This window comes from Adelges cooleyi, unplaced genomic scaffold, assembly GCF_023614345.1.
Source record: "Adelges cooleyi isolate 19-005CV unplaced genomic scaffold, UGA_ACOO_1.1 ACOO_flye_CR_arks_rails_tigmint_CR_PRNA_30, whole genome shotgun sequence".
NCBI classification, from domain to species: Eukaryota; Metazoa; Arthropoda; class Insecta; order Hemiptera; family Adelgidae; genus Adelges; species Adelges cooleyi.
In genome coordinates, this window is record NW_026095971.1 from 21,019,642 (window position 1) to 21,046,697 (window position 27,056).

A 27,056-nucleotide genomic window follows, 5' to 3' on the forward strand; every position below is an offset into this window, starting at 1 on the left:
CAAATTACTTCAAATACAAATAAGAAATAGTCATAGTAATTAATGTTGACATAGTGAAAAAAATTCATATTTGAACCTAATATTATGACATTTTCATGTCTTTGCTGTGGCACATAACCGAAAAAAGCGTTAACAAAAAAGCGTTACCACACGGAGATGGGGTTGAAGATAGGGGGTGGGATATAGGGGTGAGTGATAGGGGTAGATGATAGAAGGGGGGGGGGGAATTAGCTGTGGTGTATAACCGGAAAAAAGTGTAACGCAAAAAGTGTAACGAATCAGTATCAGATAGGAGATATGTTGTACGTTCAACGTTCAAATTAGAACTAAATGGTAAATTCAATGTAATTTAACAGGTCAAATTATTCAAGCCAGATTTTATGAAAACACAAAAAAAAAGTATTAGCCAGAAATTTGATTGTACATAATTTTTTAATGTCCTTGGCCATATGCTGTAACTGGAAGCTCCATGGAATATTTGTTTTATATGGTCTGGCCAAAAGTAACTTAACATAGAGAATTCGGGCCCTTCATTTATTTTGTATTTTATGCAATATAAAAACTACTTTCTTTCGTCATTTGTACTCTGAAATTTTTTTGTAACCTTTCGACTTATGTGACTAGCTAACTAACCTAACCTATTTATCCGAAAATTGATTCGGTACTTCAACGTGACATGAAAATGTTGTATCGTGGTTGCAGACTCGGCTGAAAAATGGCACTGTTATAAAAAAAAAATTAACATTAGAATACTCTTTCAGTTCTTACAATTTGAATAAATAAAGGAGGGACCCATGGCTCCCTCTTGTATGTACCTCTGTTATCGATAAACTTACGAATTACACAGTCAAACGAACGAACACACACTCACTACCGAACAGAAGGCCAAGTTGTATTATCTAAAAGGATAGGTACATTTGTTATTACTCTCATGGCGAAATTCAGAAAAAATGTTTCCCATATAACCACTTATCTTTCTCTTTGAGGAAGCAATACGAAAATTATAATTTAAACATATGTATTACATTATAATATAATATTAACCTGGCCTTCCCAGCGGACCTGACTGTACATTTATACATATATCCATATAAAATATTTATAAATACGTTATTTTTTTATAACGCTGCCATTTTAATAATTTTGTTTTATAGTCGTCTACTACTATTGTTATTAACATTGAATTAATTAAAAAAAATTTAAAATTTTAGTAATTTATCATATCTTTGATTAATATGTATAACTTTTATTGAAATTGAGGCGAACTTATACATTTTCTTTTGTACAAAGTGCTGGTGGTCTTGTGACAGCCGTGACGCCAGTTGTTATTGAATGTAATGGAACATGGATCGGGTGGACTGGTTTGTATGATTTAAACCCTAATACCCCAATACCTGAGTCTGACCCATCGGACAAGTCTCCTACCGCTGGTCTCAAATCTTGCCAGGTTAATATAGTGAATATTTATTATTGTTATTCTTAATTTGTTCACTTAAACTGTTAAGGCACAGCAACACAGATAAAAGTAGTAGATCCTATGGCTTAAATATAGTAAATAGTAGAGGTTATAATTACAATGGTGTAAAATACAGTGTATACCTAATATTTGTATGAAGAAGAAACCAGAGATACCAAAGAAAATAAGAAAATGTCTTACCTATTCGAGTACCTGTGTATGATTTTTATCCGTTCAAAAACTATTTGTATTAATTTTAAACATTTTATAGCAATATTATGTATTTACTACTAACAGCTACTAATTTGATATAGGCAGAGTTGGACTATATTCTATTGAAAATATAGCTTATTATTCAATTAATGTTGTTTTGTATTGAATTTATTTAAAACAATTTTTTTTTAGATTGTTCCCGTAGAAATGGAAAAGGAGGAATTTGACGAGTTCTACAACGGCTTTTGTAATGGCACATTGTGGCCTCTTTTTCATTCCATGCCAGATCGCGCAACATTTGTTGTCAAAGCCTGGATAGTAATTAATATATTTACAATTTTTTTTAACAACACAATGATCTAGATGTTGTCATATTGTGTAACGTGTGCACTTATTCGTCAGGCTTATTGCAAAGTAAACGAAAAGTTTGCCAATTGCGTTTTGGATACTTTACGACAAGCTATAAGAAAATTAGACGATGCCGGACAGGAAGACATTGTTTCCATTATATGGATACACGATTATCAGTTGTTGACAGCAGCGAATACGATACGAAAAATATGTAGAAGTGAAAATCTCCGGTGTAAACTTGGATTCTTTTTGCACATACCGTTCCCGTCGTGGGACATTATGAGACTCTTGCCCTGGGGTAAAGAAGTTTTCGAAGGTTTATTAGGTAAAACAGACGTACCGTGTTACCTGCTTTCTTCTTCTTCTTCTTTACTAAAGGCCTTGCCGTGTCGTTGCAAATCTGGTTCTCCTCATTCTTATGTTTAACCTTCATTGCTTGATATTTGGGAAAATTAATGCAGTGGTTTCCCGTTGCCTTCTGCATCGCAATGGCATCTCTTATTACTAAGGGATGTCTATTCAAGTATAGACAAATCTATACTTGATACTAACAATGTTGCTGCCCATTGCTAAGTCCATTTAGGTCACCTTTTATGACGGCCATGGACTGCCGTGGGTGTATTCTGGCCCCCACCCACTGGGGAAGTACACACCTGCTTTGTGTGTACTTTTATGTAAAGAAGACGTAGAAGTAAAATTTGGTCTTCGCATGCAACGCACTCTATATGTTTTCAATCGTTTATTTTAGCTTATGATGTCGTCGGGTTCCACACTATTGATTATTGTTTAAATTTTATGGAATGCTGTGATCGGCAACCTAATTGCATAGTAGACCGATCGAACATGATGGTATCTGTCGATGGCCACACCGTTGTTGTAAGACCTGTGCCTATCGGCATTCCGTTTAATGATTTTGAAAGGTTATCGAAAAAAGCTCCAACTTTGTTAAACGTTTCGGAAGACGTAAAAGTCATACTCGGCGTGGACAGGCTAGATTATACTAAAGGTCAGTGACGATATTTTTTTTATAAGGCTAAATAATAGTAACAATTAATTAAGTCAATACACTGTTGATGATGATTTATTGTTATTGTTTCAAACAGAATATACATAATTTACAATATATGATTAATAAAAGTAAAAGTTAGTCTGCAAAACCCTAAGCTTGTGAAGGAGACAAGAGTTCATATCTTATGTCTTAAATTTACACATTTTTATGTTTACAATATTCTAAAATAAATTACAAATGAAAAATTTCATCAAAAACTAGAAAAAATATCAGAAGGAGGCCGAAAAGTTAATTCCACACAAGTACCTGTTAAGTACGACTAATTGCACCACCATCACAACAAAAAAAAAATATCCTCAGCAATACATAACTTATCTCACCCTGGAATCAAAGGTGCTCTTATTTTTATTATACCACGATTTGTATGGAAATCAACGAAAAAACATATAAGTGGTCATGGGTTAAGTCATGTGCAAAATTCCAAAAAAAAAAAACGAAAATACACAAACGTAGCCCAACCGATAGTTTTAACCCACCAAGTGGTCATTTAAACATATTCATATCGATGTGCTCGGACCGTTGCTTCCATCCAATGGCTATAAGTACATATTTACTATGATTGGTAGATTTACAAGATGGATAGGCACAGCTCCTATGGTAGACATGACCGCAACTTCATGTGCAACAGCTTTAATACAACACTGGATTACAAGATTTGTAGTACCTAATGGACTAACAACTGATCAGGGTAGACAATTTGAATGATTACTGTTGATACAATTATCAAATATGTTCGACTTCCCAACAATACATACATCACCATACCACGCACAGGCAAATGGATTGGTAGAACGAGTTAACCGAACACTTAAAGCCGCCACAGTATGCAAAGATCGCACTTGAATCGGTCATTTCAAAAACGACACAAGTCACAAAATTGAAATTTTACATTAGCCACAAAAAACTTCACAACTTCATAACTAGGTTTTTCAGTATTTCTAATTTCTTGTACCCGACATTTGTATTAAATATGAGTCTGACAAATTTAGTTTTCACACAGAATGCGTAACTAAGTATATAATTATAAAATATGACAAATAGTCATTTTTGAAAAATCGGTGACTTTTGTCGTTTTTGAAATGGCCGATTCACTTAAAAAAGATCTAAAAGCATCTCCAGCCGAACTTAATTCCAAAACTAATGTTCACTTACGAAGGACCTTTCAAAATATTGAAAAGAACTCTCAAGACATACGACCTTTAAGTTAACGGTACCACAAAAATTATATCAATTGATCGATTAAAACCAACATACATACAAGACATAGAAACAACAGCGAAGGTTCGAAAACATTTCGCAAGTATGACAGGGGTCCGGATAGACTATTCTAGATGCTCCAGTGATGGTATAAAAGCCGAGGCAACGGCGTCGTTAGTCAGTCTTTATCAAATTCAGTTCAGTAGATGTTACGTACCTATATAAATAATTGAGTGTAGTTTCTTTGTCACTTATTGTGCTAACAATTTTATTTTCCATGACCGACATTTGCTTAACAGCCAAGTCTAGTTTAGAACTATGTTCATCGATGAAGTAGGAACAAAAACTTACTGAAGTATCGATAGTCTTTACATTACTTGTATGTGTTTTGATTTTTTGCAAAACATTCTTTAAATCAATTTTTACAGAGGCGAAACCATAATTTTCATTGCACTCAAAGACATAGGAATCGTCACTGTTTTTATTACGAGTAGAAAAATTTCTCAACTGATTATTATAAGGCTCACAATTCCGGAAGTCTTTATACCTTTTATAATTCGCCATTTTATTGAGTTTAGTACATATTAGGTGATAGTAATGGATTACATGTATTACACTTCACCGTTTTAGATGTGGAAATATTAACATTCCACTATACGCACGACATTTATTATCGGTACAAAATACAAGATAATAAAACCCTATAAACTAACTATAATAGTGCGGCTAACAGAAAAAAAACTTAAAATATGAAATCAGCCAATCAACGTCATATGTATTTTGGCAGCAGTGTTACCATCATCAGTGTATATAACAGAAGTATTTTGTGCGCTGGTGATAACCATAAGTGTTGCACAAGTAATTTCTTCATTAATGTTGTGATTTTTTTATAGGAATAGTTCATCGGATCCTGGCGTACGAGAAATTCCTCGAAAGGTATCCCGACGTTAAGGGAAAAGTTGTCTTCTTACAAATAGCAGTACCCTCTAGAACGGACATTAAGGAATATCAAATGTTGAAAGACGAAATCGATCAGCTAATCGGCCAAATCATAGGACGTTTTTCTACGACCAGCTGGTCTCCGATTCGGTACATCTACGGAGGCCTCTCTCAAGAGGAGTTGGCGTCTTTATACAGGGACTGTAGCGTAGCGCTGGTCACTCCGCTCAGGGACGGCATGAACTTGGTAGCCAAAGAGTTTGTGGCCTGTCAAACAGGCGATCCCGGCGTGTTGGTCTTGTCGCCTTTTACCGGGGCCGCCGAGCAAATGACCGAGGCATTATTGGCAAATCCCTATGAATTGGACGAATTGGCCAATGTCATTCACACAGCTCTTGAAATGTCTCTCGACGAAAGGCAATCACGCATGACCCAACTGCGACACCGTGAACAGATACGGGACGTTAACTACTGGATGCGGTCGTTTATTTCGTTTTTGAAACCTAAAGAACAACCGAAAAAAAAATTCTTTTCCCGCCGAAATATAGAGAGGCCTCGTTGGAGGCAAGTACGTGTTTCTATTTCTCCAAGCGAGCTAAACTAACTTTTTATTACAAAACGATGCTGCTAACATATTTTGTAATTACTATAGCCTTTTAAAATTGTCTATATTCATCATTTTCTATGTATTAAATTATTAATTATTAAATTAAGTAGTAGTATAGTATATAGCCTATTAAGTTTATTTATTTATACATTTTAAATATTTAATTTCAATTCTTTATGATAGTTCGATGCAGATATAGTTTTGTTAGTACATTTTAATTTAATAACAATACAAAGTGATTTCAATTAATTCAGTTAGTAATAGCGTAACAATAGAAGCATTAATGGAGGTGTACTCGGATAGTTGTATGAGGGTACCTTAAAAAAAAGAGACAACTAGTTTGTGACAATATTATGTTGATTATATGGAATGGTTGTCAAAGTAGACTGTTGAAACTAATTTAAGAAGTTAAAGTAATGAGTTTAAATGTTTGAAGCACGAAACTAGAAATAATTCTTTTAACTCAATTTGGGTAAATGAAGGTAAAGTAAGGTAATTAGGTTACATTTGAAATCCATATGAATAAACTGCCTTAAAATGTTTAGATCATCTCTAAATATTTAAAAATAAATGTTTTTTTTTAAAAATATTTTCTTGATATTTTTTATACTCATTTCAGTCTTCAATTTTATTAAACATAACACAAATAGTATAAAATATTTTATATAAATAATACAAAGTATCATTAAAAAACTATTATTCTAATAAGAGTACAAAGTAAGAACTGTAAGGGTCTACCAAATTATTAATAACAGATTGAGTTGGTCTAGCAGGCTCAGGGAATAAATTATTCTTTTGTGCATGTCGAATATAATTATTCCATTTAATACCGTCTTTGTGGATTCTTGAAGCTAAACTTTTTTCATCAAATCAATCATCTAACATATCAAATTAACCAACGACAAATGCATATTAACAGCCGGTCCATGTGTAGTGTAATTTATACTTATGATTTTATTACTATAAATAAACATAATAGGTATTTTAAATGAGTTAATCCCAAAAATTTACATTTAACTCTTAAACATAAAATTAATACTTACACCCGAGTACTGATATAGTTCCTGGTATTTTACTTTATTAAAGCTCATGTACACATAAAAAAAATTTTTAAAGACCCGTTAATTTTTAAAATATGTGAACATATTTTTATGACCGTTGATTAATAACGTGGTAACTATTACGTAATGCCATATGACAATGATTTAATCCAAATATGTTACACAAGTTATTTTATTCCTTTAATAAGTAATAAAGCGAGATAACTAAAGGTATATTGTTTGTATCAATACATACCTGAGTAATTTATGATCTCTCACCTTACTACTAACTAGATACTATTTTTGAACTAAGCATTTCTGCTAATTGAGTAAATTTGCAAATTGACTTTATTTTTCGGTTTATATTCCTGAAATTTGAAGAGAAATGCAAAGGGTATAATAAGGAATAAAAGTTATGTCAATTACGGAGGATTTTCGTTAAACAACATAGCCTTAAATTTCCAATAAAAATGGTGTGTTGTACCAAGTGATTGGTTAACTATGACTCAGTCAAAAACTTAGGAGATGTTGGATTGTTTTTTAGTATTCGCATCTGTTGTTTTTAACCCACGCCAAACGGCGTCTATTTCGTTTAATATTAAAGTCTGGTACCAAACAAAAATATTGGTATGACAACAACTACGAATGCTTAGAAAAATATGTACATGTAAAAAATATGTATGCCTACCTAGTTTAAATATTGTTTTATGTTAGTGTTAAATATTGTATACATCGTTTGAGCCTATTAGCTAAGTGCTTACAAAAACTATTACACCGCCTTGATATTCCAAAAGGATTTTCAATTGAAATTTAATTGTCGTTCAACAATACAGTTATCAGTATTAATAATGTATTTACAAAGAATATTACTTTTCTTTATGACAACAATATTCATTATTTTAGCTTCAACCACGGGTAATTTTCTATTATTATTATTTATTAGTTGTATTAAGTGATTAGCTAAATATGGCCCAGTTAACAACTTAGAAGACGTTACCTTTAAAAAAAACTTGTTTTTATACTTCTAAATGTATAAATGGATAATGTTTTATTATTTAATACGATTACGTGAACTATTAGAGTTATGGTGAATTTTTTTAAAAGTATCTTTAATTTACGGTATAAAAACCGAATTATGCGAAGAATATTACGATTTTTTTAAGTACTCTATTATTCTTATTCATGTGCAATTACAAAAAACACATTAATATATTTATTTTGAACTTTGATGCGGATTTGCAATAAGTTATTATGATTATATATTCGAATAACATTTTGTATGAATAAATAATAACGAGACATATGAATTAAATAGGTGTAGACGGAAGACCTAAATCGGGTGAGTAGGTTCTTGTAAATTAACAAAGGAATTTCACAAAACAGCTTTATGTACTTGCGCATTTGACATTCTAAGCAATTGTCAATAAAAAAAAAAAAAAAAAACTAAGTGTGTTATTGCAACTTGATTAAATTACATTTATGGAGTAGGCATGAACTCCCGCTTTATGTTTAAAACAAACTTTAGAAGTAACGACTTAATAAATTTAAAAAAAAAACAAAGTAACAAATAATGCTGAACACTCTTGTATATTAAAACATAACTGTTAATCTACTCAGTAACGTGTTAAAAGAGAAGGAAATTTGAAGAGTAAGCACACAAGTAATAATAAAAAAGAACCAAGTGTGTGCAATACTAATTAATGTCATTAAAAACTTATTATGATATTTTTCTTTATGTCTATTATTTTTTTAAAACTCATTATTGATGTTTTAAGGCGATAGTGATAACGACCATGACGATATCGATGACGATAATCAAAGTATGAATATTGCATTTATTTCAATATAAAATAATATTAAATTAAATTTATAAGTTTTGACTATAAGTCTGTTTGACTCCCATAAGCATTCGTTTCGGGGCAAACATAAATTACAGATATGGAGTAGGCTTAAAAGCACGATCTATGTTTAAAACAAACTTAAGACGAAACGACATAATAAATCACAAAAAAAAATATTTTTTAATCGACTCAGTAATGGATAAAAAGAGTAAATTATTAGAAAATTAATTATAAAGACCAGCTTCTACAAAATTCAAAATATTTACAACATAGCGAGTGCTCATTTTCTACTAACCTTTTTGTATGAATAAATTAATAACGATACATATGATTTACATTGTTTTAGGTGTAGACGGAAAACCTAAACCGGGTGAGTAGGTTCTTATAATTTTTATTAACAAAGGAATTTCACACAACAGCTTTACGCACATGCGCATTAGACATTCCAAGCGATTGTCAATAAAAAAGAACCAAGTGTGTTAATGCAATACTAAATAATGCCATTAAAGTCTTTTTTAAAAACGTATTATGATATTTATCTATATTTTTATTATTAGTTTGATTATTCATTATATTTAATTTCATATTATTTTTTTTATTTTGGTTCGCTGCTCACTATGTGTTACAGTTACGCCTATTATATCTACTAATAAAACGGAAGTTAATAGTCCGCTGATCATCGTGTCAAATCGTCTACCGTTCGTTCTGACTCGAAATTCCGAAGGAGATTTGAAGAGGAAGCACAGGTTACCTATATTGAGTTATAATTATTTATGTACGTATTGAATGGTAACACAACGGCCTAGTGAACAACCGTGTAAACTATAAAAATTTCAGAAGACTAGGATAAAGAGATCATCAGAAAAAAAAATGAAAAAATGAATCGATCGCCATCAAAATATAATTTAGATGATGAACTGTTAAAATTTTAGGGAAAAATTCGAATCCGCATAGGTGCTATCGACCAGTGCGGATCTGGAGATAAAAAAAGGGAACTAGAAAAAATCACTATATAAGCAATAGTTATAGAGTTATTAAAGTTTAAATATTGTAACTTAATATAATATAAAACAAATAAACATAAGAACAACCTTAAATGCTTACAGTTCAAGTAAATAAAGGAGGGGTCCATAGCCCCCTCTTGTATGCACCTCTGCTATCGTTAGACTTAGGAATTACACAATCAAACGAACGAACACACTCTCACTACATGACAAAAGGCCGAACTGTATTATGTAAAAGGAATTCTAACATGTAGAACTTTTAGTGAAATTCAGGTCAACTTATACATTTTCTTTTGTATAAAGTGCAGGTGGACTTGTGACAGCAGTGACGCCAGTTGTTATTGATTGTAATGGAACATGGATCGGATGGACTGGTCTGTATGATTTAAACCCTAATACTCCAATACCCGAGTCCGACCCATCGGACAAGTCTCCCATTGCTGGTCTAAAATCTAGCCAGGTTAATATTAGTGAATATTTATTATTTTTTTTTATTTGTCCACTTAAACTGTTAAGACACAGTCCCACAGATAAAAGTAGTCGATTCTGTCACTTAAACTGTTAAGACACAGTCCCACAGATAAAAGTAGTCGATTCTGTGGCTTAAATATAGTAAATAAATTGGCAGTTAATTAAATAGATAGAAATTGAAAAAAAAAACACTTATGACAACTGTTTATTGCTTTTTATGAAATAGTCACTACTAAAGCTTTTTACAATGTTTATGAATTTTTAAACATTTTGTAGTATTACAATGTATTTACTACTAACAGCTTCTAATTTGACATAGGCAGAGTTGGACATTATTCTATTGAAAATATAGCTTATTATTCAATTAATGTGGTTTTGTATTGCATTTATTTAAACAATTTTTTTTAGATTGTTCCCGTAGAAATGAAAAAGGAGGAATTTGAAGAGTTCTACAACGGCTGTTGTAATAGTTTATTCTGGCCTCTTTTTCATTCCATGCCAGATCGTGCAGAATTTGTTGTCAAAGACTGGATAGTAATTAATATGTTTAATTTTGTTTAAAATAATCTATTCCTTAAAAACTGCCGTATTCATCAGGCGTATTGCAGAGTAAACGAAAAATTTGCCAATTGCGTTTTGGACACTTTACGACAAATCATAAAAAAACTAGACGATGCCGGAGATGAAGACACGGTTCCCTTAGTATGGATACACGATTATCAGTTGTTGACAGCAGGGAAGATGATACGAGAAGTGTGTAGAAGTGAAAACCTCCGGGTTAAACTTGGTTTCTTTTTGCACATACCGTTCCCGTCGTGGGACATTATGAGACTCTTGCCCTGGGGTAAAGAAGTTTTCGAAGGTTTATTAGGTAAAACAGACGTACCGTGTATAGTACTGCTTTGTGTGTACTTTTATGTAAAGAAAATGTGGAAGTAGAATTCGGTTTTCACATGCACTTTATGTTGTCAATCGTTTGTTTTAGCTTACGATGTTGTCGGGTTCCATATTAATGATTACTGTTTAAATTTTATTGACTGCTGTAGTCGGCAACCGGATTGTCAAGTAGACCGAACGAACATGATGCTATTTTTCGATGGTCGCATCGTTGATGTAAGATATGTGCCTATCGGCATCCCATTTAATGATTTTGTAAATTTATCGAAAAATGCGAAAAATCCTTTGTTAGACATTCCGGAAGACGTAAAAGTCATACTCGGCGTGGACAGGCTGGATTATACCAAAGGTAATTTATTGAAAGTCATTAACGGCGTTTATAAGGAGGCTAAATAATAATAAAAGTTAATTTTGGAAATCAGGTAGATGTAATAATTAGATATTTAAATAAACCCTTAACCTCAAAAAAAAATTCCTATAGCGTATGTACGTATTTTGATACAGGGCTATTGTGTGCGCTGATGATAACCATAAGTGTTGCTTACAATTTTTCTTGATTAATGGTGCTTTATGTTTTTTTTAGGAATAATACAACGGATCCTGGCGTACGAGAAATTTCTTGTAAGGTATCCCGAATTTCTCGGAAAAGTCGTCCTCGTTCAAGTATCGGTACCCTCCAGAACAGAAATAAAGAGTTATCAAATGTTGAAAGAAGAAACCGAACAAATTATCCGCCGGATCAACGATCATTTTTCTACGGATGACTGGTCTCCGATTCGGTACATCTACGGTTGTCTCTCCCAAGAGGATTTGGCGGCTTTGTACAGGGACTGTAGGGTAGCGCTGGTCACTCCGCTAAGGGACGGCATGAATTTGGTAGCCAAAGAGTTTGTGGCCTGTCAAACAGGTGATCCCGGCGTGTTGGTCTTGTCACCTTTTGCCGGTGCTGCTGAGCAAATGACCGAGGCGTTAATTGCAAATCCCTATGAAATGGAAGAAATGGTCAATGCCCTTCACACAGCTCTTGAAATGCCACTAGAAGAAAGGCAATCGCGCATGACCGAACTGCGACACCGCGAACAGCTACTAAACGTCAACTACTGGATGCGGTCGTTTATTTCGTTTTTGAAACCTAAAGAAGAACCAAAAAAAAAATTCTTTACCCGACGAGCTACAAATAGGACTTCCAGGAAAAAACAAAATGTTCCTTTGATGTTGGCCAAATGATCTATATTAAAACTTCATTACAAAATGATGCTGATAATATATATATATTTTAATTACTTTAAAGCTGTTTTACATTTTAAAAGTTTATAATTACTATTATCTATGTATTAATAATTTATTATTACTATTAGTGTAGACATATATAATTTCAATTTGATATGATATGTGCGATGTAGATATATTCTTGTTAATCGATAAAAATTGAATTGAAATAATTTAGTCAATTTGATAATACACAATAGAACAGTGGTTATTTAATTCCGGTGCAACCCAAACGGCTCCAATCCGTTGTTTGTTTTTTCCCAAACGGCTCCTGTCGAAAAAAGTTTCACGAGCAGGTAAATTCCCAAACGGCTCCGGTATTTGGTACTACGCGTATATTAACAAGTCTTTTTAACTTTTCAAAAAAACTTAAACTTAAATTTAAACCTATAACCTCCTCTCAGACTGTAGCCTGCAAACCTAGGATATTTTTAGTTAGCGGAGCGAAGCGAAGGCGCCGAGCGAGCGTAGCGAGCGAGTGCTAAAACACTCGAAAACCTGCCGTCCTTATCAGTTATCAATACGCATTTCGAATTTGGTAAAAGTGGTAGCAACCCCTATTAAATCTATTAAAATTTTTGAAAAAATGATGGAAAATTTTTCGTTTTCTTTTCATGAAAAACTCGCTGATGAGAAGGAAATTGTGTTGTAAAAAACCGGAGTCGTTTGGGAATTTACCTTTTTGTAAAACGGGAGCCGTTTAGGAAAAACTGGGGCCGAATGGGCTACGTCCTTTAATTCATGATGTTTGAAAGGATTTGACAGAATATGGGTTTTAGTAGGGTCTGGTTCATTAATAGCCCGAGAAGATTCAAATAAGGAATGGACGTAACTGTAGTGTGATTGAAGAACAATGTGAGCAGAACAATAGTAACCGGTGATTTTCATCCGTGAAAGTGCCGTTGCTTTTGGGTTCTTAAAACGCTTGACAATAGAGCTGAATGAGGAAATAGATTGATTGAGAATCAAAATGAGTACTTACAGATAATGTCTTTGGCGGTTTTTAAAAGCGATATGCGGAAGCACATGTTTCCTGATGGAATAGATATTAGCACAAAATCATTTTTACGGAAGGAACTAAAAACACATTCATAATTAATTCATTAAACTAAGGTATTGTTCTAGATAAGAAAAAAAAATCATTATCTTTTTGGCTGATATAAAGAGGAAAATAATGTTCAGTCGGTTTAGCTCAATTTAAATCTGACAGGATTATAATCCAAATCCGGAGTTGGTTGGAATGTAGAGTGTAGGAAACAAGACGTAAGTATAGGAAATGATTGCTAGGAATAACAAATGTTACTAAGTCGAGTAACTATTTGGGTTTAAGACAACAACAATAATTCAGATTCAGATTCAGGAAATCGAAGTAAGGAATACGGGGAGGTAAGGTCTACAAATAGGGGGATAGAACACGCATTGGAAAATATATAAATCCTATTAGCGTTAAATTGATTAGTTTTGTTTTTTTTTAAAATAACACAATATTTGAGCTACAATGAACGAAATTAAAAATGTATAGGTTTCAATATCATTATGTTTTTTGTTATTGCAATAGGTTCATAAATAGGATAAGAGCAACGAACAAGTAACAGTAATTGTCATGAAATAAAATCTTTTTAATATTTTAGCTGTAGTCGTCGAATTTTCCAAAAAAAAAAATATTGTGTGTGCTATTTAGTAATTTTACCCCGAAGAATGAAGATAAGTGAACTAAGGTTAGTTTTGTAAAGATACGAAAACTGCATTCGACAATACTAATGTGATTTAAAATGATTAAAACTGTTGTCATATTCGAAGTATTATGAAAGTATACACAACTTTAAAATATACGTAGAACGGTGAGAACGGTATTTATGGATTTTGAAGAATAGTAAACCATTTAACCCTTTATAGCACGAAACTAGAAATAATTCTTTTAACTCAATTTGTGTTGCAAACCTCATTAATTGGAATGACAATATTGTGAACAAATATTTTTTTCAATTAATGAGGTAATTAGGTTACATTTAATAAGGTGGCAACCCATAGAAACAACTATACATAAACTGCCTTAAAATGTTTAGGTCATATCTAAATTTTTAAAAAAAGATATTTAAAAAAAATAAGTATTTTCCTGATATATTTTAAACTCATTTCAATCTTTAGTTTTATTAAATATAAAAAAAATAGTATAAAATAGTTTTATACAAATAATACAATGTATTATTAAATAAATATTATTAAACATAAAATAATACTTACACCTGAGTACTAATATAGTTTTTTAATTTGTTAAACCGCATTCATACATTAAAGAATACCTCATTAAAGACCCGTTGCTTTTTAAAATCTGTAAACATATTTTAAAGAGTAATAGACCGGTAACTAATAACATGGTACATACTTAATTTTGTTAATACAAACGATTAAAATCCAAATATGTTACACAAGTTATTTTATTCCTGCAATAAGCAACACAGCGAGATAATTAAAGGTATATTTTTAGTCTCAATACAGACCTGAGTTATTTATGGTTGAAGAAATGAGCGTTCTCAACTCCCTTTCTCCCCTAAAAACCAACTAGATACTATTTTTGAACTTAGCAGATGTTGATTGAGTAAATGTCTAAATTGACTTTATTTTTTAGTTTTTTTTCGTTACGCTCTTTTGGTAACGCTTTTTTCGCTACGCTTTTTTCGGTTATGTGCCAGAGCTAAGACATGAAAATGTCAAAAAGCGTAACGAAAAAAGTGTTATCAAAAAAGCGTTACCACACGGAGATGGGGTTGAAGATAGGGGGTGGGATATAGGGGTGAGTGATAGGGGTAGGAGATAGGAGGTGGGGTGGGAATGGGTTTGGGGTTGGAAGTGGGAATAAGCTGTGGTGCATAACCGAAAAAAAGTGTAACGAATCAGTATCAGATAGGAGATATGTTGTACGTTCAACGTTCAAATTAGAACTAAATGGTAAATTCAATGTAATTTAACAGGTCAAATTATTCAAGCCAGATTTTATGAAAACACAAAAAAAAAGTATTAGCCAGAAATTTTTTGTACATAATTTTTTAATGTCTTTGGCCATATGTTGTAACTGGAAGCTCCATGGAATATTTGTTTTATATGATCTGGCCAAAAGTAACTTATCATAGAGAATTTGGGCCCTTCATTTATTTTGTATTTTATGCAATATAAAAACTTCTTCCTTTCGTCACTTGTACTCTGTTATTTTTTTGTAACCTTTCGACTTCGTGACTCGCTAACTAACCTACCTATTTATCCGAAAATTGATTCGGTACTTCAACGTGACATGAAAATGTTGTATCGTGGTTGCAGACTCGGCTGAAAAATGGCACTGTTATAAAAAAAAATTAACATTAGAATACTCTTTCAATTCTTACAATTCAAATAAATAAAGGAGGGACCCATGGCCCCCTCTTGTATGTACCTCTGTTATCGATAGACATAGGAATTACACAGTCAAACGAACGAACACACACTCACTACCGAACAGAAGGCCAAGTTGTATTATCTAAGAGGATAGGTACATTTGTTATTACTCTCATGGCGAAATTCAGAAAAAATGTTTCCCATATAACCACTTATCTTTCCCTTTAAGGAAGCAATACGAAAATTATAATTTGCAAGGGGAGCTGGCGTCTTTATACAGGGACTGTAGCGTAGCACTGGTCACTCCGCTCAGGGACGGCATGAACTTGGTAGCCAAAGAGTTTGTGGCCTGTCAAACAGGCGATCCTGGCGTGTATATCTTGTCGCCTTTTAACGGGGCCGCCGAGCAAATGATCGAGGCATTATTGGCAAATCCCTATGAATTGGACGAATTGGCCAATGTCATTCACATAGCTCTTGAAATGCCTCTCGACGAAAGGCAATCGCGCATGGCCTAACTGCAACACCGTGAACAGATGCGGGACGTCAAATTCTGGATGTGGTCTTTTATTTCGTTCTTGAAACCTAAAGAACAACCGAAAAAAAATTCTTTTCCCGCCAAAATATAGAGAGGCCTCGTTGGAGGCAAGTACGTATTTCTATTTCTCTAAGCGAGCTAAACTAACTTTTCATTACAAAACGTTGCTGCTAACATATTTTGTAATTACTATAGCCTTTTAAAATTGTCTATATTCATCATTTTCTATGTATTAAATTATTTATTATTAAATTAAGTAGTAGTATAGTACACATTCTATGAAGTCAATTTATTTAAACATATTACATTTTTTATTTCAATTCTTTATGATATGTTCGATGCAGATATAGTTTTGTTAGTACATTTTAAATTAATAACAATACAAAGTGATTTCAATTAATTCAGTTAGTAATAGCGTAACAATAGAAGCATTTATGGAGGTGTACTCGGATAGTTGTATGAGGGTACCTTAAGAAAGAGAGACAACGAGCTTGTGATAAAATCATGTTGATTATATGGAATGTTTGTCAAAGTAGACTGTTGAAACAGATTTAAGAAGTTAAAGTAATGAGTTTAAAATGTTCAAAACTATTGTAATTTTTGTAGCATTTTGAAAGTATACACTACTTTAAAATATACGTAGACGTTTGAGAACGGTATTTATAGATTTTAAGAGTAGTAAACCATTTAACTCTTTGAAGCACGAAACTAGAAATATTTCTTTTAACTCCATTTGGGTAATTGAAGGTAAAATAAGGTAATTAGGTTACATTTAATAAGGTAGCAATTGAAATCAATATGAATAAACTGCCTTAAAATGTTTAGATCATCTCTAAATATTTAAAAATAAATGTTTTTTTTTTAAAATTATTTTCCTGATATTTTTTATACTAATTTCAATCTTCAATTTTATTAAATATAACAAAAATAGTATAAAATATTTTTTACAAATAATACAAAGTATCATTAAATAAATTCTATTTTAATAAGAATATTTATTTAGGTTTATATTCCTGAAATTTGAAGAAAAATGCAAAGGGAATAATAAGGAATAAAAGTTATGTCAATTACGGAGGATTTTCGTTAAACAACATAGCCTTAAATTTCCAATAATAATGGTGTGTTGAACCAAGTGATTGGTTAACTATGACTCAGTCAAAAACTTAGGAGATGTTGGATTGTTTTTTAGTAATCGCATCTGTTGTTTTTAACCCACGCCAAACGGCGTCTATTTCGTTTAATATTAAAGTCTGGTACCAAACAAAAATATTGGTATGACAACAACTACGAATGCTTAGAAAAATATGTACATGTAAAAAATATGTATGCCTACCTAGTTTAAATATTGTTTTATGTTAGTGTTAAATATTGTATACATCGTTCGAGCCTATTAGCTAAGTGCTTACAAAAATTATTACACCGCCTTGATATTCCAAAAGGATTTTCAATTGAAATTTAATTATCGTTCAACAATACAGTTATCAGTATTAATAATGTATTTACAAAGAATATTACTTTTCTTTATGACAACAATATTCATTATTTTAGCTTCAACCACGGGTAATTTTCTATTATTATGATTTATTAGTTGTACTAAGTGATTAGCTAAATATGGCCCAGTTAACAACTTAGAAGACGTTACCTTTAAAAAAAACTTGTTTTTATACTTCTAAATGTATAAATGGATAATGTTTTATTATTTAATACGATTACGTGAACTATTAGAGTTATGGTGAATTTTTTTAAAAATATCTTTAATTTACGGTATAAAAACCGAATTATGCGAAGAATATTACGATTTTTTTAAGTATTCTATTATTCTTATTCATGTGCAATTACAAAAAACACATTAATATATTTATTTTGAACTTTGATGCGGATTTGCAATAAGTTATTATGATTATATATTCGAAAAACATTTTGTATGAATAAATAATAACGAGACATATGAATTAAATAGGTGTAGACGGAAGACCTAAATCGGGTGAGTAGGTTCTTGTAAATTAACAAAGGAATTTCACAAAACAGCTATATGTACTTGCGCATTTGACATTCTAAGCAATTGTCAAAAAAAAAAAAAAAACTAAGTGTGTTATTGCAACTCGATTAAATTACATTTATGGAGTAGGCATGAACTCCCGCTTTATGTTTAAAACAAACTTTAGAAGTAACGACTTAATAAATAAAAAAAAAAAACAAAGTAACAAATAATTCTGAACACTCTTGTGTATTTAAACATAACTGTTAATCTACTCAGTAACGTGTTAAGGAGAAGAAAATTTGAAGAGGAAGCACACAAGTAATAATAAAAAAAAACCAAGTGTGTGCAATACTAATTAATGCCATTAAAAACTTATTATGATATTTTTCTTTATGTCTATTATTTTTTTAAAACTCATTATTGATTTTTTAAGGCGATAGTGATAACGACCATGACGATATCGATGACGATAATCAAAGTATGAATATTGCATTTATTTTAATTCAAAAATATTAAACTAAACTTATTAGTTTCGTAACTAAGTCTATTTGACTCCCTTAAGCATTCATTTCGGAGCAAACATATATAAAAATACAGATATGGAGAAGGCCTTAATCTCGCCCTATGTTAAAAAAAAAAAAAAAACTTAAAATATTTACGCTTCATGCAGATTCATTGAAACATGGATATGTCCTGATAATTATATGATTATTTCCTATCTATAATCTCCTTGCGATATATGATGATAGTGTAGTCTTAATTATAATATGTTCTGGCCAAACGTATTTTCAGTAGTTTTATAATATCTGGCCTTAATCGATTTACTGGCATAAAATATAGTAATATTCTAATTATTTAAAAAAAAAATTCATAATTGGTTTTTTAAGACGGTATTGAAAACGGGTATGGTGATATCGATGACGAAAATCAAAGTATGAATATTGCATTCAATTTAATATTATTTAATTAAATGTATTAGTTTCGTAACTAAATCTATATATTTATCTATAATTCTATTATTTTTATTTAAACTCATAATTCATTTTTTAAGGCGGTATTGATAACGGCACTGGTGATATCGATGACGATAAACAAAGTATGAATGTTGCATTTATTTTAATATAAAATAATATTAAATTAAATTTATAAGTTTTCACTATAAGTCTGTTTGACTCCCATAAGCATTCGTTTCGGGGCAAACGTGTAATAAATTACAGATATGGAGTAGGCTTAAAAGCACGCTCTATGTTAAAAACAAACTTAAGACCAAACGACCTAATGAATCACAAAAAAAAAAAATTTTCAATCGACTCAGTAATGGATAAAAAGAGTAAATTATTAGACAATTAATTATAAACACCAGCTTCTACTAAATCCAAAATATTTACAACATAGCGTGTGCTCATTTTCTACTAACTTTTTTGTATGAATAAATTAATAACGATACATATGATTTACATTGCTTTAGGTGTAGACGGAAAACCTAAACCTAGTGAGTAGTTTCTTATAATTTGTATTAACAAAGAAATTTCACACAACATCTTTACGCACATGCGCATTAGACATTCTAAGCGATTGTCAATAAAAAAGAACCAAGTGTATTAATGCAATACTAAATAATGCCATTAAAGTCTTTAGTAAAAACGTATTATGATATTTATCTATATTTCTATTATTTTTATTTAAATTCATAATTAAATTTTTAAGGCGGTATTGATAACGGCACTGTTGATATCGATGACGATAATCAAAGTATGAATATTGCATTTATTTTAATATTAAATAATATTAAATTTAATTTATAAGTTTTCACTATAAGTCTGTTTGATTCTCATAAGCATTCGTTTTGGAGCAAACATGTGTTAAATTATATTTATGGAGTAGGCCAGAAATTCCCGCTCTATGTTTAAAAAACTTTAGAAGTAACGACCTAATAAATCGCAAAAAAAAAAAAATAATGCTGAATACTCTCGTGTATTAAAACATAACTTTTAATTGACTAGTAACGGATTGAAAGAGTAATTAATTAGAAAATTAATTATTAAGACCAGCTTCTACTAAATCTAAAATATTTACAACATAGCGAGTGCACATTTTCTACTCTAAAAAGTTACTTTAAGATGACTTGATTTAATTTATTAATATTTAAAATAATGTTAGTTTCATTATTTATTATATTTAATAACATATGATTTTTTTTATTTTGGTTCGCTGCTCAACATGTGTTACAGTTACGCCTATTATATCTACTAATAAAACGGAAGTTAATAGTCCGCTGATCGTTGTGTCAAATCGACTACCGTTCGTTCTGACTCGAAATTCCGAAGGAGATTTGAAGAGGAAGCACAGGTTAGCTATATTGAGTTATAATTATTTATGTACGTATTGAATGGTAACACAACGGCCTGGTGAACAACCGTGTAAACTGTAAAAATTTCAGAAGACTAGGATAAAGAGATCATCAGAAAAAAAAATGAAAAAATGAATCGATCGCCATCAAAATATAATTTAGATGATGAACTGTTAAAATTTTAGGGAAAAATTCGAATCCGCATAGGTGCTATCGACCAGTGCGGATCTGGAGATAAAAAAAGGGGACTAGAAAAAATCACTTTATAAGCAATAGTTATAGAGTTATTAAAGTTTAAATATTGTAACTTAATATAATATAAAACAAATAAACATATGAACAACCTTAAATGCTTACAGTTCAAGTAAATAAAGGAGGGGTCCATAGCCCCCTCTTGTATGCACCTCTGCTATCGTTAGACTTAGGAATTACACAATCAAACGAACGAACACACTCTCACTACCTGACAAAAGGCCAAGCTGTATTATGTAAAAGAAATTCTAACATGTAGAACTTTTAGTGAAATTCAGGCCAACTTATACATTTTCTTTTGTACAAAGTGCAGGTGGACTTGTGACAGCAGTGACGCCAGTTGTTATTGATTGTAATGGAACATGGATCGGATGGACTGGTCTGTATGATTTAAACCCTAATACTCCAATACCCGAGTCCGACCCATCGGACAAGTCTCCCATTGCTGGTCTAAAATCTAGCCAGGTTAATATTAGTGAATATTTATTATAATTTTTTATTTGTCCACTTAAACTGTTAAGACACAGTCCCACAGATAAAAGTAGTCGATTCTGTGGCTTAAATATAGTAAATAAATTGGCAGTTAATTAAATAGATAGAAATTGAAAAAAAAAACACTTATGACAACTGTTTATTGCTTCTTATGAAATAGTCACTACTAAAGCTTTTAACAATGTTTATGAATTTTTAAACATTTTGTAGTATTACAATGTATTTACTACTAACAGCTTCTAATTTGACATAGGCAGAGTTGGACATTATTCTATTGAAAATATAGCTTATTATTCAATTAATGTTGTTTTGTATTGCATTTATTTAAACAATTTTTTTTAGATTGTTCCCGTAGAAATGGAAAAGGAGGAATTTGAAGAGTTCTACAACGGCTGTTGTAATGGTACATTGTGGCCTCTTTTTCATTCCATGTCAGATCGCGCAACATTTGTTCTCAAAGACTGGATAGTAATTAATATATTTACAATTTTTTTTAATAACACAATGATCTAGATGTTGTCATATTGTGTAACGTGTGCACTTATTCGTCAGGCTTATTGCAAAGTAAACGAAAAGTTTGCCAATTGCGTTTTGGACACTTTACGACAAGCTATAAGAAAATTAGACGACGCCGGACAGGAAGATATTGTTCCCTTGATATGGATACACGATTATCAGTTGTTGACAGCAGGGAAGACGATACGAGAAGTGTGTAAAAGTGAAAATCTCCGGTGTAAACTTGGTTTCTTTTTGCACATACCATTCCCGTCGTGGGACATTATGAAACTGTTGCCTTGGGATAAAGAAGTTTTCGACGGGTTATTAGGTAAAACAGACGTACCGTGTATACCTGCTTTGTGTGTCCTTCTATGTAAAGAAGACGTAGAAGTGAACTTCGGTCTTCGCATGCACTCTATATGTTTTCAATCTTTTATTTTAGTTTACGATGTCGTCGGGTTCCACACTTTTGATTATTGTTTAAATTTTATGGAATGCTGTGGACGGCAACCTAATTGCATAGTAGACCGATCGATCATGATGGTATCTGTCGACGGCCATACCGTTGTTGTAAGACCTGTGCCTATCGGCATTCCGTTTAATGATTTTAAAAGGTTTTCGGAAATAGCTCCACCTTCGTTAAACGTTCCGGAAGACATAAGAGTCATACTCGGCGTTGACAGGCTAGATTATACTAAAGGTCAGTGACGATATTATTTTATAAGGTTAAATAATAGTAACGATTAATTTAGTTAATACACTAATGATATAAATTGGTTTAAGTTTGTATAAGGTGCATTATTTTAATTATTTACAACATATTCGGTTACACCTACAGTCTACAAGTAGCAGTGGAACATAGAACTTGGCAAGTAAGGATAGGTTAGGTTAAGAGACCGCTTAACTCTGAGTACTTCTAAGCGAATTTTAGTTTTATGTTTGGTTAATTTGATTAGACGCTTTTAATTTAAAACATAGATTGAAAAAATGTTTTTAAACTGAATTTTGACACATCGAATTCCCAAATTTGATATTTTTAGTACACTTGATATAAAGTATACTAATTTTTTTTTACTATGCGCGAAGAAATATGAATCGAAAACAATTTTTTTTTATATTGACGGAGGATTAGGGAACTATTTCTTATATTAATTTCTTTCCTTCACATTACGTCTTAAATGTTGTATATAGAGACACAAGGATCACACTTGGCGCAATGTAGGTAATAATACTTTGATTGGCTGAATTTTTTGACAGGGGATCTGAACCTTTTTTATTTTCTTCTAAATTATCTCCTTCCTATCACCCACGTAAATCCTATATGAGTACATTTGATAAAGAGTTTTTTATGCTTCATTTAGAAACTGGCATAGTTATAAGCAATAAAAAAAAAGACAGTGTTGCTCATGAAAGTAAGAGTGAAGTGGGCTTATGAACTAATTAAATAGCAGACTTGGCCACAATGTAGATATGCCCGGCGCCTCCACCAAGTTGTTACGGTACAATGCGGTGAGTGGATCACACCCACTACTGTCCGCCTTCTAAGACTAAATTAAAGGACCCTAGCCGGGAAAGGAAGTTACCCTGTATCTGCCCTAAAATATCCCTAGAGACTCTTTGTTTATTTATATAACCGCCCAAAAGAGCAAAAGGGCCAGTCGTAGCTTTAAGTAAATAAACTAAACTCTCAAGTAGCAACGTACAATATTATATATTGGGTCTGGAACTTGGCCTTGTTTCACTGTTAGGTTTTTTTGGAGATATCATTACTTTTTGCTGGCCTTAGCTTCGTGGGCGATGTGTTAATTTTTTTACAAGACATTGGTGCGAACATTGGGAACAAAGCGCCGCGAATTTGATTTACGCGGCCACTTCGAAGATTTTGCTCTTTTTCTTACAAACAATTGCTTATTGCCATATTGTAACGCTGAAAGAGAAGTTTGTTTCGACGGCGCGGGAATCTGTGATTTATTAATAAAAACCCGTGCTTATCTAGTCAAGCAATATTCATGCGCGTCACATCATGCATTTAGAACTACAGCTGCATTTAATTTTAGGAAAATGCAACTTTCAGATTTCTCCTTTTAGTTATACTATAAGACCTACCTTTGTGCAAAATTTCACGTTTCTACTTATACGGGTAGTGTTTTTTAATTTTGATGACGAGTGAGTGATTGAATCAGTAACAAAAATGATAACTTTAAATATTTAAATAAATCCTTACACACAAAAATAATTTTCTATAGCGTATATGTATTTCGGCAGAGGTCTGTTGTGTGCGCTGACGATAACTATAAATGTTGCATTTTTCTTCATTAATATTGCTTTTTATTTTTTTTTTAGGAATAGTAAATCGGATCCTGGCCTACGAGAAATTCCTCGAAAGGTATCCCGGCAATAAGGGAAAAGTCATCTTCTTACAAATAGCAGTACCCTCTAGAACGGACATAAAGGAATATCAAATGTTGAAAGACGAAATCGATCAGCTAATCGGCCGAATCATAGGACGTTTTTCTACGACCAGCTGGTCTCCGATTAGGTACATCTACGGAGGCCTCTCTCAAGAGGAGTTGGCGTCTTTATACAGGGACTGTAGCGTAGCGCTGGTCACTCCGCTCAGGGACGGCATGAACTTGGTAGCCAAAGAGTTTGTGGCCTGTCAAACAGGCGATCCCGGCGTGTTGATCTTGTCGCCTTTTACCGGGGCCGCCGAGCAAATGATCGAGGCATTATTGGCAAATCCCTATGAATTGGACAAATTGGCCAATGTCATTCACACAGCTCTTGAAATGCCTCTCGACGAAAGGCAATCACGCATGGCCCAACTGCGACACCGTGAACAGATGCGGGACGTCAAATTCTGGATGTGGTCTTTTATTTCGTTCTTGAAACCTAAAGAACAACCGAAAAAAAAATTCTTTTCCCGCCGAAAGACAGAGAGGAGGACTCGTTGGAGGCAACTGATTGATTCTGTTGGACTGGGCAAGCTAAACTAACTCATCAATACAAAATGATACTGCTAACATATTTTGTAATTACTATTGCCCTTTACAATTGTAGAAGTCTATATTCATCATTTTTTATGTATTAAATTAAGTAGCGGTATAGTATACATTCTATGAAGTCAATTTATTTAAACATATTACATTTTTTATTTCAATTCTTTATGATATGTTCGATGCAGATATAGTTTTGTTAGTACATTTTAAATTAATAACAATACAAAGTGATTTCAATTAATTCAGTTAGTAATAGCGTAACAATAGAAGCATTTATGGAGGTGTACTCGGATAGTTGTATGAGGGTACCTTAAGAAAGAGAGACAACGAGCTTGTGATAAAATCATGTTGATTATATGGAATGTTTGTCAAAGTAGACTGTTGAAACAGATTTAAGAAGTTAAAGTAATGAGTTTAAAATGTTCAAAACTATTGTAATTTTTGTAGCATTTTGAAAGTATACACTACTTTAAAATATACGTAGACGTTTGAGAACGGTATTTATAGATTTTAAGAGTAGTAAACCATTTAACCCTTTGAAGCACCTTACATTTAATAAGGTGGCAATTGAAATCAATATGAATAAACTGCCTTAAAATGTTTAGGTCATCTCTAAATATTTAAAAATAAATGTTTTTTTTAAAAATATTTTCTTGATATTTTTTATACTCATTTCACTCTTTAATTTTATTAATCATAACAAAAATAGTATAAAGTATTTTATACAAATAATACAAAGTATTGATGCTTCATTAACCAACGACAAATGCGTATTAACAGCCGGTCCATGTGTAGTGTAATTTATACTTATGATTTTATTACTATAAATAACCATAATAGGTATTTAAATGAGTCAATTCCAAAAATTCACATTTAACTCTTAAACATAAAATTAATACTTACACCCGAGTACTGATATAGTTTCTGGTATTTTACTTTATTAAAGCTCATTCACACATAAAAAAATGTTTAAAGACCTGTTAATTTTTAAATATGTGAACAAATTTGTATGACCGTGGATTAATAACGTAGTACATACGTAATGCCATATGACAATGATTTAATCCAAATATGTTACACAAGTTATTTTATTTCTTTAATAAGTAATAAAGCGAGTTAACTAAAGGTATATTTTTTGTAGCAATACATACCTGAGTTATGTATGGTCTCTCCCCTTACTACCAACTAGATACTATTTTTGAACTAAGCATTTCTGCTGATTGAGTAAATTTCCAAATTGACTTTATTTTTCGGTTTATATTCCTGAAATTTGAAGAGAAATGCAAAGGGAATAATAAGGAATAAAAGTTATGTCAATTACGGAGGATTTTCGTTAAACGACATAGCCTTAAATTTCCAATAAAAATAGTGTGTTGTACAAGTGATTGGTTAACTATGACCCGGTCAACTACTTAGGAGATGTTAAACTTAAAAAAAAAAATTTTTTTATACTTTTATAGCTGTTATTTTTTGGGACAAATATAAAATATTTTAAAAATATATAACCCTATCCTTTTTATTTTGAAACCGTATGAAGTTATATTTTTTAAACTGTAACTTATATATTTGTTAAACTTTTTAAATTAAGAATAGTTTATTTAAGATTTTGACCGGTCGATTATCAGTTTTGGGTAATTGGTTTCAAAGTTATTTAAGTTCAAAATTTAGGACGGGAGTGGAAGTGCGGTTAGTGAGTAATGCGCGCAGATAAACATATCCTTACTCTCCACTGATCTTTCAGTAAGGCCTAACCTAACCTATATTCAATTCAAAATAACAATCACGTTCAACGGTCATGAATAAACAAAAAAACCACATCAAGTTAGAATTCTCTGCATGGATCGAAACTTCGCACCTGTTGTTTTTAACGCACTCAAAACGGCGTGTATTCCGTTTAATATTAAATATGTTAAAGAAAATAACATCACCAAACCAAAATTTGTGTGTGACAACAACAACGATTGCTTAGAAAAATATGTAGAAAAATCTGTAAGCCTACTTAGTTTGAATATTGTTATATTTTAGTGACACATATTGTATACATCGTTCAAGTCCTATTAACTAAGTGCTTACAATAACTATTTCAATGCCTTGTTATTCCGAAAGGATTTTCAATTGAAGTTTAATTGTCGTTCAACAGTACGATTATCAGTATTAATAATGAATTTACAGAGACTCTGTCTTTTCCTTATGACAATAATATTCATCATTTTAGCGTCAACA

General features: G+C 31.8%; 3 protein-coding genes across 3 annotated transcripts; all 3 read left to right on the top strand.

The window, feature by feature from the left end:
- Nucleotides 1-1,876: 1,876 nt before the first annotated feature.
- Nucleotides 1,877-5,829, top strand: LOC126837914 (uncharacterized). The gene is made up of 4 exons (XM_050571896.1): nucleotides 1,877-1,987; nucleotides 2,072-2,345; nucleotides 2,769-3,026; nucleotides 5,180-5,829. The coding sequence occupies exons 1-4, from the start codon at nucleotides 1,877-1,879 to the stop codon at nucleotides 5,827-5,829; spliced, it is 1,293 nt and encodes a 430-aa protein (XP_050427853.1).
- Nucleotides 5,830-9,033: 3,204 nt separating this feature from the next.
- Nucleotides 9,034-12,337, top strand: LOC126838238 (uncharacterized). Its single transcript, XM_050572511.1, has 7 exons — nucleotides 9,034-9,083; nucleotides 9,342-9,459; nucleotides 10,021-10,177; nucleotides 10,597-10,722; nucleotides 10,786-11,059; nucleotides 11,174-11,434; nucleotides 11,669-12,337. The coding sequence occupies exons 1-7, from the start codon at nucleotides 9,041-9,043 to the stop codon at nucleotides 12,310-12,312; spliced, it is 1,623 nt and encodes a 540-aa protein (XP_050428468.1). The 5' UTR covers nucleotides 9,034-9,040; the 3' UTR covers nucleotides 12,313-12,337.
- Nucleotides 12,338-21,678: 9,341 nt separating this feature from the next.
- LOC126837915 (uncharacterized) lies at nucleotides 21,679-24,830 on the top strand. Its single transcript, XM_050571897.1, has 4 exons — nucleotides 21,679-21,804; nucleotides 21,889-22,162; nucleotides 22,277-22,534; nucleotides 24,178-24,830. Exons 1-4 carry the CDS (start codon nucleotides 21,694-21,696, stop codon nucleotides 24,828-24,830), a joined length of 1,296 nt encoding a protein of 431 aa, XP_050427854.1. The 5' UTR covers nucleotides 21,679-21,693.
- The last annotated feature ends 2,226 nt before the right edge of the window (nucleotides 24,831-27,056 follow it).

What these genes read in the sequence shown, in the direction of transcription:
- LOC126838238 (XM_050572511.1), top strand. Translation starts at nt 9,041, where the DNA reads ATGATTTACATTGTTTTAGGTGTAGACGGAAAACCTAAACCGG. An exon ending in GATTTGAAGAGGAAGCACAG is followed by an intron (nt 9,460 to 10,020) that starts GTTACCTATATT and finishes TTTTGTATAAAG; the next exon opens with TGCAGGTGGACTTGTGACAG. An exon ending in CAGGCTGGATTATACCAAAG is followed by an intron (nt 11,435 to 11,668) that starts GTAATTTATTGA and finishes TGTTTTTTTTAG; the next exon opens with GAATAATACAACGGATCCTG.
- LOC126837914 (XM_050571896.1), top strand. Translation starts at nt 1,877, where the DNA reads ATGGAAAAGGAGGAATTTGACGAGTTCTACAACGGCTTTTGTAATGGC. An exon ending in TTGTTGTCAAAGCCTGGATA is followed by an intron (nt 1,988 to 2,071) that starts GTAATTAATATA and finishes CTTATTCGTCAG; the next exon opens with GCTTATTGCAAAGTAAACGA. An exon ending in AGTTTTCGAAGGTTTATTAG is followed by an intron (nt 2,346 to 2,768) that starts GTAAAACAGACG and finishes CGTTTATTTTAG; the next exon opens with CTTATGATGTCGTCGGGTTC.
- LOC126837915 (XM_050571897.1), top strand. Translation starts at nt 21,694, where the DNA reads ATGGAAAAGGAGGAATTTGAAGAGTTCTACAACGGCTGTTGTAATGGT. An exon ending in TTGTTCTCAAAGACTGGATA is followed by an intron (nt 21,805 to 21,888) that starts GTAATTAATATA and finishes CTTATTCGTCAG; the next exon opens with GCTTATTGCAAAGTAAACGA. An exon ending in CAGGCTAGATTATACTAAAG is followed by an intron (nt 22,535 to 24,177) that starts GTCAGTGACGAT and finishes TTTTTTTTTTAG; the next exon opens with GAATAGTAAATCGGATCCTG.